Raw genomic sequence first — 19,300 nt, 5'->3', positions numbered from 1 at the left:
CATCTACTTTCAAGGGTTCTCCTCATAATTTTTGAGAGTAAAATTATTTAAAAAAACCCTTAACCTCATGATGACACTGCCTCTGTGTCAAATCGTGCTGGGAGTTTTGGGGATGCTTCCAGATCCTGGTTGAAATATGATGAATCAAGTAACAAGAAAAAAAGTTGAAAACTTAAGCAAAGGAAAATCTTGTATATATACCCCCTATGTTATTATATATGAAAGTGCTAATTAGGAACACTCTCCTCATCCTTCCCCCATCACCACCCCCTTTTCCACAGGAGTGGGGATGGGGTGAGGAATTCTAGGAATGTTACATAGGAAGTATCAAAGCCCAGTGAAGGATCCTTTCTAAGAGAAGAAAAACCAGAGCCCCTTCCAACAACAAAAGGGTTGATTTTTATTAAATATTTAACTTTTCACTCTCTCCAGAGCCTTGCCCTCATCAGATGTGTGGCAAATGCTCAGAAACTGTATAATAAATAATGCTTGATGCTCCCTGGCTTTCTATTTACTCTAACATTGCCAAAGATGATCATTTTTAAAGGTTATTGATTTCTTACTTTGTAACAAAATGAGTCTTACAAAGAAACCTGTGGGGGTATGGCTGTGTGTGTTTGTAAGCCATACATGAATCATGCATGCATGTACACATGTGGGTATGTCCAGACCTCGGGGGAATCCTCTAGTAGACGAACCCTGTGGGAGCTGGGTCCTTGAGACCAGTGCCTCTTACACTTTAATGTGCACACAGGTCACCTGGGGATCTTGTTAACTTGTACATTCTGAATCTAGTTCCCCGTGATGCCCAATGCCAGAGACTACACTTTGGCCACCACTTAGAAAGGAGACCAGTAGAACCTGAAAACCAACAGCGACAACCCATGACTGGAACCTGATGTCTGTATGGTCTTCCTTATGACCTGCCATGTCAGCAGCAGCTGTCTACTAGCATAAGACCTATACTAGTGTCAAGTTCCAATCTCGATGTAACAGCTGGTCAGCAAATATTTGTGGTTCACATGCTAGGAACCCATTTCAGGGATGGGCAGTGCAGGGGGACAAAGAAGTATAAGGTACCATGCCCTCTTTTGCAGTGCTTAAAGCAGGTTAGGATTGGGGTGTGGATTCATATACCGATTGAATGGAAGGCAAATGCAACCAGAAGTCAGGTGCAGACTCCACGTTACAGATGTACACTCGCACATGCTTTGAGCAGGGGAGATGATGGTGACCGGGGAAGGCAAGGAAATGAACTTTCCTGGGATCGGGCTCCCCACAAACAGACCCTGAGATGATTTATGTGCAAAGCATCTCTTTGGAAACTCAGGAGATGCATATGGGAATTGAAGAATGAGACAGAGAAGGGAAATAGCTTGGAAAGGCTGCCTGGGAATTCTGGGAAAGGGTTATCCCATTAGAGGGTTGACAGAGGTAAGGTGTAAATACCCCCATCATTGGTTGAAGGCTGCTGAGGAGGCTGGGGGGATATTCCTCATATATCTATCCTGCCATGCATGTTAGCAGGGTGGCCTGTGAAGTTGAGGAAACCCACAGGCTCAGAAATGCAGGTTCTGGCAATTGAAGGGGCTGGCTTATGCTGAAGTGATTCGTCTGAGGGCTATGGGCAGAGCAAGGTCTGTGCTACAGCCTTTGAAGAGCAGCAGGATTTGAGCTGGAATTAGCAACTACTTTATCCTCTCAACTCACCTGATGTCAATGCCCGGCTGTTATTTCTGATGAATCCGATATTCATTTACATCTTAAGCTCAAGCCTAGAAGGGTAAATCACTAAGTAGAAACTTTCTGTTTTTGCTGGAGCAATCACAGGCCTACTTCCTCACAGATGCTGGCAAAAGAAAGTCAGAAGTCCCCTCTGAAAAGAGGAGATGAGATCTGTGGGGATCAGGCTGGCCATCCTTGGGGTTCAATCTTGAGGAGGGACTGGTCAGGCAGAGGCCCCTTCAAGGGCTTGCCAAGCTCTCCCCTCAAAGAGGCACTGGGAGCTCTTGGTGGTTTGGTCAGTTGGCCTAAATTACAGTTGATAATTACAAGACATTGTTGAAAATTGCTGCAACATGTAACTTTTGTAATCATTATTTACTATCCTACATTTGCAACTATTTGTGGGGACTGTTTGTCCTTTTACCAGGCTCTTTAGTTTCTTGGGAACACTGAGGTACACAGTATTCATTTGCTTGTCCACACGATAATGGGAAACAAAACACTGGTGACCTGGACACCAGTGATAAATAAGTGTGGAGAGAGAAGGTAGAAAACAGGACCTGTCTGCGGATCCATGAGGAATGTCGTCATCTGGAACGAGTCTGCACCAGCTTCAGCCCTCTCCCCTCCTCCATTATCCATTCCACGCTCCAGGCACAGTTTCCAGAAGGTTGAGGGCCTTCCCCCAGCCACTGGCCACTGTACCTGCTGTGTCCTCCGTGGATACTCTCCTCCTCCTCCCCTGACATCATGCTATCATCCAATAGGCCTCACTTAGAACATGCTTCCAAACTCCACCACGCAGGGTGACTTGTTTCCTTCTTGATACAGATCAGAAATCGGTAGTAACGGGCACCAAATTAAACTTTAATCATGTATTTGTATATCTCTCTCCTCCACCAGCCCGTATTCATTGTGAGCCTCCCTAGGGCAGAGACCATGTCCTTCTCTCTGTGTCCTCATCACTACCAGTACTCGGGCTTGCATCTAGAAAGAATCAGCGACTCACCCCTGCATCACGGAGACACAGGTTAAGGAAAATCAGTTCTATTATGTGAAAGCATATTCTGTTTATTACTTGAAGCTTTTTTTTTTTCTTTACACTTTGTAAGAGATTATTAATATCATTTACAATTAGCATGTAACCTTTTTACAATAGAAAAAACAATAAAACTATTTGCATTTTGGAAAAAAATAAAACCTCCCAATCGATGACAATTCTGTAGTAGTAAATAGCTACCAGCTGGTGCTGATCAAGGCTTCCCAAAGACTCTGAGTGGACTAAATTTTAACTAGATTCCCCACCCTAGGGGAAACTGGGGTGTTTAAGTCACAGGTCCCCCCTCTTGTGGAACGGCGCCCAGTCTTTAGTCTTGACCTGCAAGTTAAAGGTGCTCAGCATCCATCCAGGCCCTGTGTTGCAGGATGTTTTCCCACAGCCAGGATGAGGACGGTAATGTGGTTCTTGTTTCCTTTGTCATTCTCTTCCTTTTCCCCTGAAAGTGTTGCTGAGGAAGGCCTGCCGGATGTCACGGAAACACGACCTGGGCAAGATGTGTGTCACTTCTGTACTTGAAAAGGGTCCATGACTCTGAGCCCAGAGAGGATGTAATAAACACACCCTGGTGCTTGGCCAGCATATTCCAGCCAGTTAGGAAAACAAGGCAGAGGGCACAGGATTTCACACCCACCCTGGCAGTGGCCAGACGGGGCGGGCAAGCCATTTGATTCTTCACAGGTGCAGACCTCTGGTGTCCAGCTAAGGAAAACAACTGGCGGGAGCATCCTTCCACGTGCTATGAGATCATGTGTAAAGAGCAGCTTAGAGCATCTCTGTTTCTGCCACATGGATTGGCGGCCTTGTGGGTCTGGCATGGGGTGGGCAAAACACAGCTATGGAAGGTACCAGTGTGTGCCTTCTAATGAGATGGAGTCCTGGTGAGGATGGGGCTGTTAAACTAAAATTGCTTCAGTTCATTTATCTGAGACTTAAGTAGATGGACAGAACACATGAATTCAATTTGTCCTCTCAAAAAAATGAAAGCCATTTCTAAAGGAGTCTCTTTTTCATGTGGACCCACATTAGAAAAGAGAGTTGTAATAACTGCAATATCTAACCAAGCAGGTTGGGACCACTTGCATGGCTCAGAGAGTCTAATGGGTAAAGAAAAAAATGAAAAAAAAATAAAGCCTCTGGAACTGAAGCATTCTACTTCAGTTCTTCCTGGGCAAGAAAAGTCAAACTAGTCTGGATTTAATTTAAACCACTTCAGATTTAGTTAATGACATTTTTTTAAAAAAAAATTTGATGCAAACTTATTTGAGTTGTTTTTATAGGTGGGGAGCTGGGGACCACCTGCCCATTATGGAAAGCAATGCACTTCCAGTGCCCCCAAGAAAACAAGGCCTATTTTAAATTATAAAAATTTTTTATAAAATGTGGCTTTATTATTGTTTTTTGCTATTTTTATTCCCCTCAGGAATGGTGGTCTGTGATATAAATTTAAAGCAGATACATGTTCCACACTGAGAAAAAAAATTATACATACTAGTTATTTCCTAACAAAGAAAGAAGATACAGCCAGTCCTACTTTATATCTTTAATGGAACATACAGAACTTCATTTCTTTTATTTCTGTCCTTATTTTGACCCCACATACCCATCCATTCAGCCTCTTTCCCTGGGGAGCAGGGAAGAGGCACATCATTTACTTGTTGCTGTCTTCCCTGGTTTCAGTCTGTTGGACTTAAGTTCCAGTCTATATCCAAATAAATGCAATGAGAAAGCCCTGGGCACCACTTAAGTGGTAACACATTGCTGATATTTATTGAATGTTTACCAATTGCCAGGCACTGTTCTCTGTGGTTCGGCTGATTAATTCTCACAACAAAATTAGGAGGTAAATAATATTGCTATTCCTATTTAACCGATGAGGAAAATGAATCAAGAGAGGTGATGTAACTTGCTCAAGGTCACACAGCTGAGTCAGCATCCAAACAAAGGCAGTCTGACTATTGAGACACCCTCTTAGCCACCATGTTATACTGTATGGATGGCCCCATGGCAGCAAGATCATTCGGGCAGTGGATTCTTACACAGACAGACCCCAGATAGTGATCGCTGCTTAGTCTACAGTGGTGAATGTTCCTCCTGGGCACTACACTTCAACCGGCTTGCTGCCTGTGAAGTCCTCATATATGAAACCCTCTTTTCATGATCCACTCAACATCATTTTTCTCTGATGTCACCTATCAAGGAGCCAGGATCTTCTGAAATCATAGACATGCCTCATCATATGCGTTCTAGTTAATAATGCCAGGTCCCCTGTCAAACACATTTTCATCTTTCACCTACTAGATAAATTGTACAGGCTCTGATGTACCAACAGCATTTTCCATCTTAATAGTTTCCTCTCCTTCCTCTTAGGTTATAGTTAAGTCACCTAGAAGAACTAGATGCTTGATTGAATGAAAGTGGCTAGTGAGAGTTCAACCTTCAAGTTCTTCATGATTAATAAGGGTACTCCCAAATACTCACAAATTCTTTTGGCCACAGGTGAATTCAGATGGGTAAGGTAAGATTCCTTCCTATGAGAGCTCAGAGACTCATGGAGAATAAATAGACACAGACAGGCAAATTATGATGTGACACAGTCAGTATGACCTTTGAGATACAGCCAAGGTGCAATGGGAGCATAGAAGGGGTAACTGCCTAAGAGAACTGAGAAGAGCTCACACAGGAGGTGACACTTGATCTGGGTCAGGAAGGACCAGCAAGAGCAGGGGGTGGAAACTCTCCAGCCAGAAGAACAGGCTGCGAAGATGACATATGTCGGTGCAAGGTGTGCTCAGGGGAGGATGTAAAATGCTGACAGAACACAGGGGGCATGGGATAGCCTGGACAGGTAAGAGCTAAAACTAGAGGGAGGGTAGGGCCCAGCCAAGATGATGGCATCCGATGGGCAGTGAAGGAGCCAACAGAAGACTCTGTGCAAGGGAGAAAGACCACACTTGCACTTTTAGGAAGAAAACTGGCAATTGAACAAAAGATACATTGGAGTGGGAAGAAGCACATCCATCCCATCAACCCTCTCCTGCTGGGTAGAATTTTATTATATTTCTGTTGCCGTTGTTGTTATTACCACTGTTAGTTGAACTGTATCAAGCACTTGCTATATGCCAGGCACTGTGCTAAGGGTTTTGTATGAATTCTCTGGATGTAAGTCTGAGAATGGACCCTCAGAAGTGACTATGTCATCCTACTATTGTCCAGCATTCTTCATTACAGTTTCCTCACTTGAGAAAGACAGAAGGACCTGTGTGTTTTTGCCACGCTGAGGATGTATCTGATATTAATAAAATAGCATTTGTTATTTATGCATCTGCTTCCACTGAACATACCACAGAAGTGGAGTGAATTCTGGCACAATAAGGAGTCCCTGTGTCCTTTACTGGACAGGGCCAAGGAAGGTGCACCTCAGAGGCGACCATTCATCAGTTATCCGAGAAGTGGATGGATTTCTCTGCCCTCGGTCCTCTTAGTTTTACTCTCCATCCAACAGATGCACGTTAGATGCCAGAACACATGAAAATTGCCTGTGAGTCACTATACAGCTTTCTATAGTGACACAAACACTATATGGCTATGAAGCATGGTTTCATTTCAAATTTGGGCAAAAAAATATCCCTGAGGTAATTTTGGAGACAGAGAAAATAAGAAACTATAGATGTTAAGTTTTGTTTTATAGAACAGCTTCCCTCTGCTGGGTTTACACCAGCAGATGGGAAGACTGTGACTGCTATCAGCTGTTGTAAAGAGTTTGCCTACCCAGATGGGTGTTGATATGAAAGACAGGTGCATCTGGTATGTTTCCCCATAGCCAGCCCTGCAGTTCCTACACCTGTCTTCATGCAGGCACGGAGCATGGGGCAGAAGTCAATTAATAATGTGTGAGACTGATTCCAGGCCGACTCCACCCTTGAGGTTATGCCAGGCCTGAGGGTCACACACCGCTGGGGAGCCCCGCCTCCCCACCCCGGTTCCGCTTAAGGATCAAACACTGTAGTTCGGTGGAAGGCAGGCAACAAGAGAGGGATCAACAGTAGGCTCCAATCAATCACCAACTGTGCATCTCAAAAGTCAGAGCAAGATACTCAAAGTTGCAATGGCTTTTCTGCATTTCTGAAATCTTTTAAATCCTAGCAACAAATATCATCCAATACTTGGCACCCCTGAGTACATCTGAAAATTTTACATGGTGCCAAAGAGAAAAGAAATTTAATTGAGTCAATTTTTAGATAAGACCAGAGTACGATTGAGAGAGAGGATCCTAGGGCCTGAGGTCACTAGGGTATTGCAGCTATTCCATCATGAACACCCTAAACATCTCCACGTCTCATATATCCCTGTGTCCCTTTACCTCACGTATACCAAGCTCTCCATACAGAAAACAGTGGGGTCTTTTCAGAGCAAAGTTAATTGCAGTTTCCTCCTCCATGGGTAGCCAGGAGCCTGTACTTGACTTCTGTCCTCAAACCCACCTGACAATGCACTTCAGTAACTTCCTGTTTCCTTCTGGAAAGAGGCTGGGTAGAAATAACCATACACATATATCTTGCCTATTGGTTTTGGTCTTTAGGAATATGGCGCCACAAAAGTTTTAGAATATTGAGCAGGTTTACTCAGATTAAGCAGTTAATAGCTGCTTAGGTCGCTAATTCTTGGGACAACTGAGTTTTAGCATTCTTTAAAACTAAAGGGTGATATTTTAGGCATTATTTCTGAATAAAGGATTCTGACTAACATTTAAGGTAGTTTTGTCAGGATGATCTTAAATGAAATGGAATAATGGAATTCAAGAATATCAGTGCCGGAAGGGAGATAATCCAATACAAAGACATTATATATATTTCATATACGTGCATGTGTGCATGTGTGCGTGAATTTAATAGTTATTTAAGACTCCTTGTTGGAAAAGGAAATGGCAACCCACTCCAGTATTCCTGCCTGGGAAATCCCATGGACAAAGGAGCCTGGTGAGCCTACAGTCCACAGGGTTGCAAAGAGTCAGACATGATTGAGCAACTAAACAACAAACAGCAGCAAAGCCTCCTTATATCAGTCCTTCATGAGACTTCATAAACATGGCTCATGTCTGCATAACAGTTTAACAATAAGCTTCTAACTTCTGGCTGTTGGCAGTGAATGCATTTATGTCTAAATCTGTGGGATTTTCTTGAACATTATTTCCTTAACATATGGATATTATTTGTTTTTGAGAGAAGAGAGACCCAGAGAAAAGAATCACTTGATGAATTGCAACAAGACATTCCTTGTCCTCAGTCATTCTTTATGTCCTTCTCTTTTGATTAACTGTGCATGTGGCCACCTAAATCCAGAGTACACATTCCAGCCTCCCTTGCAGCTATGGTCATCTGCAGCTTTCTTTTATTTAGCCAATAGGATATAAACAGTAGGCTGTATTTGTCTAGAAGAGTCCTTCTCCCCTTTCCCCTGTTGGCTCAAATGCTCACTTGATGGGTGGAGATGAATGACCATCTTGGACCAGGAGATGGAAGCCGTATGCTCTTTGGTATGCTCCAGGATGGGAGAGTAACAAAGGAGAAGGGGAACCTGAGTTTCTGAAACATGGGGTTCTAGACTGACTACCCTCTAGACTTCTTTCTGTGCAAGAGAAACAGATGTGTATCTTTGTTTCAACAATTTTGTTTTGAATTTTTGTGTTACCCTTGACCACATCTAATCCAAACTGCTGTACAATAGTCTGGAAAACTTTTAATTAATTATCATGACTTTATGGAGGAAGGCAGGATGGGTGATGGACAAAGCCTAACTGACTCTTGCTTTAAATATATTATGTCAGGGGATCTCAAATACTGATTCACGAAAAGCTGCATCAGAATTACCCTGGCAGGCCAAAAATATAGATGTATAGATACAGGTATATAGGATTGGAACTAAGAGCCCACGTGCTGCACAGCCAAAATAAGAATTACACTGGCAGAGGTTGGGGAGGTCCCTTTCCTGGAAACTTTGATTCAGTAAGTATTCTATAGGGGCCAAGAACTTATATTGTGAAAAGAGCTACTAATATAATCCTGATATCCCAATACATTTGGAAAGTGTTTGATCTAGAATTGTTCTCGGCTGACGAACTGGACCAGAAGCATCAGAAAAAATTTTTTTCTCTCTCAAACACAGATGCCTCCATGGGTATGTAAGAATGAGAGATAGAGAGAGAGAAAGAGAAAGAGACAGAGATAGAGAAGAGAAAATATTCTGATATTCTTAATTTTGAAATAGGTGATTCCTCAGGCTCTTTGGCCCCCCTTTTCTCTCTATACTCACCTGGAGCCACACAAATATCACCTAATAGTTCATTCCCTCTCAGATTAGCCTTAGCTTAGGTAAACTGACAGTAGCTAGAATTGTTTTTTGTTTGTTTTGTTTTGTTTACAGATTACATTTTCTGGGGAGGTATAGTCACCTCCAATATGCATTACTCCATATTGTTGTTTAGTCTCTAAATTGGGTCTGACTTTTTTGTGACCTCATGGACTGTAGCCCACTAAGCTCCTCTGTCCATGAGATTTCCCAGGCTAGGATACTGGAGTGGGTTGCCATTTCCTACTCCAGGATATCCAAGGACCGAGGAACCCTCCTCTCCCACATTGGCAGGTAGATTCTTTACCACTGAGCCACCAGGGAAGCTCTTACTACACATTAATGAATCATAAATGTATTTGTGACAAAAAGGATGTTAACTTAAAGATTCCAAGGCCTTGCTCATCAGAGGTTGAATTTTTTGGTCCATGCAAAAATCTGTAAGGTCAGCAGACCCAGTCAAACAGCTGTTGGTCACAGTTGGCCTAAAAGCACTCGGGCATACCACAGGTTCTCCTGGCAGCAAAGGTGACGGGGCACAGAACGTGTTAGCAGAAGGCAGATCGTGGCAAGCATGGGACATTCCAAACAGCAGTGAACAGAAAGGGATTATGCTAAGCAGCATGTCAGTACTGAGTAATCCTTTCACAAGAGGCACCGTCACACTCACAAGTACAGGCTGCCTGGGGCCCAGTTCTCCCACCTTCTGGGGAATTAAAGGAGAAAGACTCTCCACCAGGAAGAAGCCTGGCACTCACCAGCTCTCCACAAATCTCACCAGAAATCAAACAAAACAGAACCGAAGAACCATTTTAAGACAAAATTTGAAAACAGTGCCAAGGATACCAAAGATCTAATTTCAACTGGCTCACCAACTAACCCAGGCTGAGTCTGGATGAGTCACTTAACCTTTCCAGTTTTTAACTTTCTCCTCTGTGGACTCAGGAGGCTAAACTTGGTGAACTATGAAACCCTTTTTAAGAGTTAAACAATTTTATACTATCTAATAGGAAATATATAGTATAGGTAAGTGCATGAAGTAAAAGCCTTCCTCTATCAATTACACATTTGATTTTATTTTTAAAAAGATAAAAATCCTCAATTCCAACATAAAATCATCAGACAGACATGCATGTGTGTATACACATGCATGCACACACCCTTCAGAACTTTAATTTCTGGAAATTCTTTCTTAGTTGCCTAATCCCCACAAGCTCTGATGGCTTCCTGTTGTCGCTGCTGAAAGATTTTATTATGCAAATATTTAGACTAGGACTTTCAAACACCCATGAACATTTATTGCACTCTCCCAAGGAACATCATGGAGAGGGCTCAAAACATACTGAATCAAGGCACTTATTGACAGAATAGATGGGTCCTCATTAATAGGCAGTCTCTGAGCTCTAACTCCATGTTTACTGACAGTCTCTTGGGTTAAGCAGAATGGCAACCAGAAGTGAGATGAATATCTTGCTGGTTATTGTTATTACAAAGTGGGCTCCATCCATCATAGGGCTCTCTCCATTGTAACCCTTTCCTTTCCTCGGGTGACACGTCAGCAATGAAATCCTCACTTCCTGAACAATCCATATAACCCTGCTACAACATGCCCTTGATCCAGAGGCCATTGTCCATGCCAAAAAAAAAAAAAAACAGAGAGAGAAATGGGAACTTTCAGAAGTCTCAGGATATACCTGTATATCATAGAGCTCCAATGGATTAAGTGCCAATGGAGATTAGGGAAATGAAGAGAAAAAAGCCATACTTACTTCATCCACATGCGCGACAGCCCCATAGATTCTTGCCATTTGTCCAATGAGGTAGGGGGATCTCTCAGCAATCTCTTTCAGCATTGGAAGAAAACTGTTCAAAGCCACTGGCTCGTAGCCTGCAATCTCTATGAGGATGCTTAGGATGATGTCATTATGGGTCGAATCCTTCAATTGCCCAATTAGGAAAGGAATACACTTCTGAACAACCTACAGGGAGAAAAAGAAACACAGAGGAAAGTTAATTAAGTCAGAATCAACCTAATATTTTTTGTATTCAATCTGAACTCAACACGTTCTGAGATTATTACTCTTGTTGGAATGCAAGCAAATCTCCCAAGTCTGAAATTTAAAATTTCCAGTGAAATTTCAGAGTCTTAGGTTTCCTTTGCTTTTTCTTTAAATCTGTGCTCTGCAACTGAAGGGTTAAGGCTACAAAATGCTTAAACACTGCTACTCGCTCATAAGTCAAGGTCTCCTGTGTTATGTCCTTGTCAGTAGCATTACATTTCCTCCAAACCACCCTGAGAGCTTCAGCTTTTTTTGGAGGGGGTGCCCTTGTATGATAGCGTTTTCCTAAAGACTCAAGGAAAACATTATCAAGGAGCGTTCTCAGAAATTGGTTGTGCTGTCCATTATCAGCTGTGCTGCAAATATTCAGAAGAATGAATTTGATCAGTAATTACATTGAATTGAAAAACATAGATGGCATTCAAAAAAGAATAGGGCAACTATTTATTGAATACCTACTATGTACCCAGAATACCTAGAGATTCCTAGAAGTTAGGATAAAGGCCAGAATTTTAAAACATGGTCTACATGATCAGTCCCTGCTTGCCTACTCCTTAGACATGATTTTAGACATGCCCACCTTGTTCTCTCAACTTTAGTAACAATGTCATTTTTCTCTCTCTCAAATTCCTCTCACCATAATACCTTTGCACATATCATTCCCTCTCTGTAATAAGGTCTTCTCTACTACCTCATTTCACCAGTTAATTCCTAATTATCCATAAAATATCAGAGGGTTTCAATTTAAAAGACAATATAAGTATGTAAGAGATCCTTGACAATTACTTTAATTAGAGCCTTCAAATTAGAGAAATATTGTGTGGAAATATTTAAAATAAAAATAAAGCAGGAAAGAGCTCTTCCTTTTTCTTCAGTTTCCATTTGGACCATAAAAACATTATAAGATAAAAAACTACTAAAGTAAAATAATATCTACCATATTCTCAATATCCTAACCTTTCTTAGTTTTTAAAGTCTTTATCAATATAAGGATGCAATAATTTGCATTAAGGAGAATGTGACTTTTTTGTGGAATGATGTCTCTATATTAAGACACAGACACATTGCATACTGACAATTTAATGAATTGTTTGCTAAAATAAAAGGATTACAAAGGTCAACCTGGGGAAAACTGAACAATAAAAGTACAAACTTTTAGTCCATTCATACTTATCCTATGGTTATTTCTTTTGTTTGTTGTTGGTTTGCTGTTTTGGTAAGGGAGACTTGAAATGTGACTTCCAGTATTAGGATTAAAAAATCTGATACACAGCTCAACCTGCTGAACTCATAATCTAACCCCCTGCCCAAAACCTGCTTTTCCCACCTCTCTAGCCCCAAGTGTCTCCCTTCGCATAAATGACACCGCCATCTACCTGCTCAAGCCAGAAGTCTGAGAATCATTCTTTTTTTTTACGGGGCGGGGGGGGCTGTTGGGGAGGGAGGAATCATTCTTGACTACTGTTTTTCCCTTATCAGCAGCTTCATCTGAGCAATCACCAAGTCCTATTGATTCCCACCCCCCAAGTATCCCACAGATAAGTCCACTTCTCTTCATGTCCATTCATCCATCCATTCACAAATTATTTATGGAGTCCTTTCCATTTGCAAGGTGTTATTCTAGGTGCTGCAGTTAATGTTGCTAACCTAATGTTCCTGCCTTCATGGAATAATTCACTGTCTAGTAAAGGAGATATTTAGTAAAACTAATAATTACAAAAGAAATAAGTAATAGTTTTAATAAACGTCACAAAGGGAAAATACAAGGTTCTATGAGAGATAGTCCTAGGGCCCTGATTCAGTCTAGGGGTCAGGGAAGTCCTCTCAGCAGGGACATTTAAGCTGAGACACTGATGTAGTCACTTTATACTATTCCAATAGCCTCCTAACTGTTCTCCCTGTTCGCTCCACCATAGTGACCCACCCCTATTGCTTAAAATACCTTAGGAATTTCTCATTGCTCTCAAGTCAGAGGGTCACTACCTTTTCTGAACTGATTCCCATCCACCTTCTAGACTTAGCTCCTTACCCAGATACCCAACTGTCTCCCCATCCAGATCCCATCATATAGCATACTTCTACCATATTTGACTTTTTTTTTAATGCTCTTGTCCTGCTTAGTTTTCTCTTGTGTCTGGAATTTTACTCACATGATCCAATCTGCTTGTAATTCTTATCGCCCCAGTTTTGCTAGGTAACTCCTTATCATTTTTGAGGTCTCAGATTGGCCATTATTTCCTTTAAAGAATCTTCCTTGACTCCTTTCTCTTCCCTTCTCAGTCTCATATCTCTGCTAAAGATCCTACCCTCATGCTTCCTTCTCATGGCTGGTCTAGTGTCTGTCTTGCAGACTGGATTGAAAGCTCTACACGGTCAAGAATCTTTTCTATTTTGTACATACAAATGTATACCCAATGCCTAGCACAGAGCCTGGACAGGAAGTGAGTCAATAAATATCTGAGAAACAAATAAAAGGAAAGCAGATCTAAAAGATATTATAGGGTAGTTTTCAGATAATCCCAACTCCCACCCCACACCACAGTACTTGAATAGCTGTATATAAGGTTTAAACATACATACTACCATGTGTCATATACAACATAACTAATAAGGACATAAAAGAGACAGTTTTGAGACCACTAAAATTATCCCATGTGCATACATGCATGCTCAGTCTTGTCTGACTCTTCTTGACCCTATGGACTGTAGCCTGCCAGGCTCCTCTGTCCAAGGGATTACCGAAGAAAGAATACTGGAGCAGGTTGTCATTTCCTCCTCCAGGGCATCTTCCCAAACCAGGGATTGAACACTCGTCTTCTGTGGCTCCTGCATTGGCAGGCAGATTCTTTACCACTGAGCCACCTGGGAAGCCCATATATATTATCCTATATACAAATACATACACAAATTTATAAATATAAATTACCCTATATGTAAATTTAAACTTGATATTCATATCCAGTAATCATGGAAGAAAGGTTAGAGCTACTTTCTGGTAAATGGCACATATGAATGAACAGTTCAATAAAGGCTGCTGGTGCATTGGGGGTGACTGTATGTCCTTCAGGAGAAACTATGCGAGGTCCTTGGCACCTATGGCAGAAGTGTCAGCCAGCTGCTCCAGGTCAGGACAGCGTCCTTAACCTGAGGCTTTTAGAAATGGAAAATGCCTACACATTTCCTGCCCCATTCTACAAAATTCCATTTCCCAGTCCTTATTCTTTATGTCCTATTCCTGGAACACCAGGGTCTCTATGATACGTGTTTCCAGCCGTGACAATTTTATTTAAACTCCAGTCATACATCCCAAGACTATAAAGAAGATTTTAAATGGAGAAGAATGAAAAGGGTAAAGGAAGAAAGGAAAAACAAGAAAGACAGGCAGAAGGCTCAGGCAAATACAGACTCCTAGGCAAAGCTGAATCCATAGAAGGAGCAAAACGAAGAGAAGTACTAAATAATGTGACTAACGATAAACTGTGAATAATGTGAATGAATAAAGACAGACATTTATTGAAGCTTATCACTCACAATGAAGGGAAGTGGTGCTTTGGCCTTCAGATATTTTTGGATAAGGAGGAATTATATTTTCCTGACAGTGTATTTCCTTAGGTTGGTCTCTTTATGCTGCCTCACTGGAGCTGTTTCACATCTCAGAGAAAGCCTTCCTTTGCTGAGAGCAGAGAAGCCCCTAAGATAACATAGATAGCTTGCAGACAAGAAGCTGACATGGCCTTTGTTCAGGCCATAAGTCCCATACCATGGACTCTGAAAGAGCTTCCAAACTGGCCTCCTCGTCTCCAGCCTTTTCCCCTCTCTTCAGCCTCCTCACTGCCTAAAACCCCATCTGTTCATGGCCAAAGATTTCCCACAATGCATGGGCAGAATCCCAGTGCCATGGCAATCCAGGGTCATTCACTGGCATTCACTGATGGGTATATCTGCTGCTGCTTCCTCCATGAACCTCCCGACCCAGCAACATGCCACTGACCACCCACAGTGGCCTGAACACACATGAAAGTATGAGAAAATGCATACTTTCAAAGCTGATCTCAAATAGTTCTGCTTCTGGGAAGCCTTCCCTCCAGCCCACTCTAACATACACACAACCTGGAGCCAGAGAACAAGGGCGGCCACTGAACCACCCACTGAAATATTCTGCAGCCTTATACAGTGTTCTGACACAAACACCTTTATAACCATCTGGGAGGCTTGCTTTGAATTTAGAATTTTTGGTCCCGGTCAAGGAAACAGGAAGAAACGACCCCTCGCCTCCATCCCTTGCCCCTCCCTTCTCTTCCTACCGCTGGCTTTGCCCTCAAGGAGTTTCCTATGCATATTTGTGGATGCTCCAGCCCACATATGCAAGCTTATATAGGCTGCCCCTCAGATCTATGGGGGTGACACTGTTGGCATGGCCTGTCCTTGGGGAAATAGACCCACAGACCAGGACTTCCACAGCCCTGGAAGCAGGACGGAGGTTTACTGGAAAGGGATTCCAAGGTCCCAGTGACCTGGACTATGTTTAGTAGGCGGGGCAGTGGACAGGGGCTGGGGGCACAGGCGGAGGGGCCCCAGTCAGAACTGTACAAACCAAGTGGCCCAGGTGAGGGCCCGTCCCTGGCTTTTCTGTTCCTTCTTGAGCAGGATCAATCACTGCCTTTACTGTCTCCCAGGAAAGTCTGCTGATGAGTTTGGCATTTTGTCATTGAACTGAAATTCTGTGGACACATCTCATTACTCCAGGCTATGGGCACCTTGCGGAGAAGGCAGTGGCACCCCACTCCAGTACTCTTGCCTGGAAAATCCGATGGACGGAGGAGCCTGGTAGGCTGCAGTCTATGGGGTCGCGAAGAGTCGGACATGACTGAGCGACTTCACTTTCACTTTTCACTTTTATGCACTGGAGAAGGAAATGGCAACCCACTCCAGTGTTCCTGCCTGGAGAATCCCAGGGATGGGGTCGCACAGAGTCGGACACGACTGAAGGGACTTAGCAGCAGTAGCAGTGGCATGGGCACCTTGAACAGAGGGCCATCAAAAACATAGCACCATAACTTAATTGGCAGCAAGGACATTTAAATTCTTGTTAAAGAATAAAAAGCCTAGCTACTGTGTGTGTATACATGTGTGTTCCCACATTCCCTCTCAAATGACTCCTTAGATTCAATTTTCTCTTTCAGTTAATTTGATTAGCAGTAACAATGTCTATTAATCTCCAGAAATCTCTAAAAATAACTGCCACTCTTTTCATTTACTACTTACAGTTACTATACTAACAAAATATATATTCTGAAAACCATGGTTCTGCTCCAAAGACTGTTTTAGAACACACTGTACAGTCCATCACTCCATCTTCTTAATGTTTTGCAACTATTCTCATTTTAAACAAATACTAAGTGGCCTTTGAGTCTTGCCAGCCAGAAGATGCTGTGTTAGGTGCTGGAGGATTAGGTATGTGAACAGGAATGCTCTACACTGCTGAGAGAAAATCCTAGAAATGACTCTTTTCTAGAGACCAGACCACAAAAGCAGTTCCTTTGGGTCTGAACATTAATCAATAGAGGGCTGAACTTGCCACTTCCTGCCACTTGTCTCCGTATGGTTAGGGCTAGAAGTCTATGTCCTAGAGATAATAACAGATATGCTCATGTGTGTTACTAAATTCTGCTCCTTTTGTTGGCTAGACTACAGCGTGGTTTTTGGCAGCCAAGAATACAGACTTACGCCCAGAAGGCCACTTGGAAAATTGATCACCCAGCCTTTTCCTATAAATGGATTCGGAGAATTCTCTGAAGCTTCCAGCCATGAGTCACTAGCCAGGAACTGCCTCCCCCCACCTAGGAAGGACAGTTTCCTAAGAGAGGGATACTCAGTGGACAGTGATGGAGGAAGGGACCCCACCTGCTCGGGAAGCAACATCAGAAAGTCACAGACAATCTCAGCTACACAAAGAGACAGTTACACAAAGAGTTTTTTTTTTTTTTTAAGGGCCAACTGTTGACCCTCCAGTCCTGAAAAGCCAGGTTATCACTAGTCACAGAAGGTGGGTAGTGAGGAGTGCATTCAAGAAAAGAAGAAACATTCCTGCACATTGCCTTCATTGAGAACCTGCTCAGGCATCTCCAAGTTACAGAACGCTGACACAGCTTTCATGCAGAAAGAAAAGCCCCCTTTTAATCCTCATTTCACAAGGTGGAAATCCTCCTCATTTAACCTCTCATTTCATTTGAAACTGAATGAACCAGATGTACATGGAAAGCCTCAGTCTGTAGATGTGACTGTTGCCCTGATTTCATTTTCCTCTCAGTCGACCTTTTTCTGTATCCCTCCTGTCCCCCTTGCCTGCTGTCTAATTAAGGAACATGAGAGAGAGGAGGGTTTACCTGGGGTTTCTCTAGCTCACTACCTGTGTATCTCAGCAATCAAGTGCTAGCTGACAAAGAGCTGAAGGAGGCAAGGGGCCGGGGTGGGGAGGGGCAGGACCGCTTTAACAGGAAGAGAAGGGCTGATGGAAACAAAGGGTTGGTCAGTGCCCTGTCAACCCCTCCCTCCCACCAGCTAGGATCTGGTCCTGGTGGTGTCCCTTCACTTCACTGTGAGTGCTTCCTAACCCTTGGCCTCTTCATTCCAGGATCCACACTCAGCACCCATGATAGATCTCATTGCCTGGAACTAGACTGAATTGATGATGTAGCTCATCCTGACCTGTATGGCTTTGTGAAAGCTCCCTAACCAGTGTCAGCCCCAGATATTCTGTAAATAGCAGCCTTAGGGGCAGGGCAGTGTGACTGTAATGGCCTGTGGAAGACACGGACACTGCCCATCTGAAGATGGGAGGGCCAGATAAAGGTGAGGGAGGCACACGAAAAGCCACCTCACCGAGTCACTCCCTGGTACCTGCCCTGTTCTTAAGCTCTCCAAACGTCAACTTCTCTGTGTACGAAATGAAAAGGCTGTTGTGGGGAACAAGGGAGATGGTGCCTGGAAAACGTCTACACAAGTGCCTGGTACTTAACATGAACTTGACCACTACTGGTGTCCCCTGTCCACCCTCCCCTGCCTCCTGGAACCTGGGAACACGCCCCTGTGGCCTTCTGAAGTGGAGGCTGCTCAGCGACTCCCCCAGAGTGAGAGAGGAGGGGGCTGGGAGTCAGAGCGCTGGACCAGTCCAGTACTGTCACTTACCGCTTACTACTGGTATGATGGGGGCAGGATAACCTCTCAAAGCATCCAGTTTCCCCCTCTATCTTTAACTGGTTAATTCATTTTAATGTTTATATAATTTTAAAGGTTTCACTCCATTTACAACAGAGCATCCATTCTGACTACTGTAAAATGGAAAAAAAACACATTATAGAGTTATTGGTAGCATTAAGTGAGATATTAGATGTTAAAACAAAAATCCTTTGTGAATGATAAATCCTCTGCAAATTTAGGCACTAATACTATCTCATCTGCATTAAGAAATATTCACAGGGTGACTTCTCTGTGCCAGATATTACGCCAGACACTGGGGACACAGAAATGGACAAGGTAGTCCTCATGTCTCAAGCATTTGTATCACAGACAAGGTGGCTCCCTGGTAGCTCAGCTGGTAAAGAATCCATCTGCAATGCAGGAGACCCTGGTTCAATTCCTGGGTCAGGAAGACCTGCTGGAGAAGGGATAGGCTACCCACTCCAGTATTCTTGGGCTTCCCTGGGGGCTCAGCTGGTAAAGAATCTGCCTGCAGTGTGGGAGACCTGGGTTAGATCCCTGGGTTGGGAAGATCCTCTGGAGAAGGGAACGGCTATCTGCTCCAGTATTCTAGTATTCTTGCCTGGAGAATTCCATGGCAAAGAGTTGGACACAAATGAGTGACTTTCACTTTCACTTTCAAGGTGGTCCAGAGGGAAAGAGAACAGCAGAGACAAATTCATGGCAGCGTGAAATGTGCTGTGTCAGGGATTGGGGGTAAGAAAAGAGTCAGAGAGTTTTGCTGGCAAGAAAGCCACATCTAAGCAATTGTCAGCTCACAAAGGGTGGTGCTGGTTAGGGAAGATCACTCTAGGTGAAGAACATCACATGTACGTAAAAACTCAGTGCCTGATAGAGAATGCCCACCTGT

At 43.1% G+C, this 19,300-nt stretch overlaps 1 protein-coding gene across 7 annotated transcripts in view; it reads right to left on the bottom strand.

Moving 5' to 3' along the window:
- Positions 1-19,300, bottom strand: part of VEPH1 (ventricular zone expressed PH domain containing 1) — a 312,127-nt gene that overhangs the window by 197,716 nt on the left and 95,111 nt on the right. For all 7 annotated transcript variants that reach the window (XM_043473913.1, XM_043473914.1, XM_043473911.1 and 4 more), the window contains one exon: positions 10,900-11,109. In XM_043473913.1, coding sequence (XP_043329848.1) covers positions 10,900-11,109 — 210 coding nt within the window. The remainder of the gene's footprint in view (positions 1-10,899; positions 11,110-19,300) is intronic.

Source organism: Cervus canadensis, chromosome 7 (genome assembly GCF_019320065.1).
Source record: "Cervus canadensis isolate Bull #8, Minnesota chromosome 7, ASM1932006v1, whole genome shotgun sequence".
Taxonomy (NCBI): Eukaryota; Metazoa; Chordata; class Mammalia; order Artiodactyla; family Cervidae; genus Cervus; species Cervus canadensis.
This window is presented reverse-complemented; position numbering and strand designations above follow the sequence as displayed.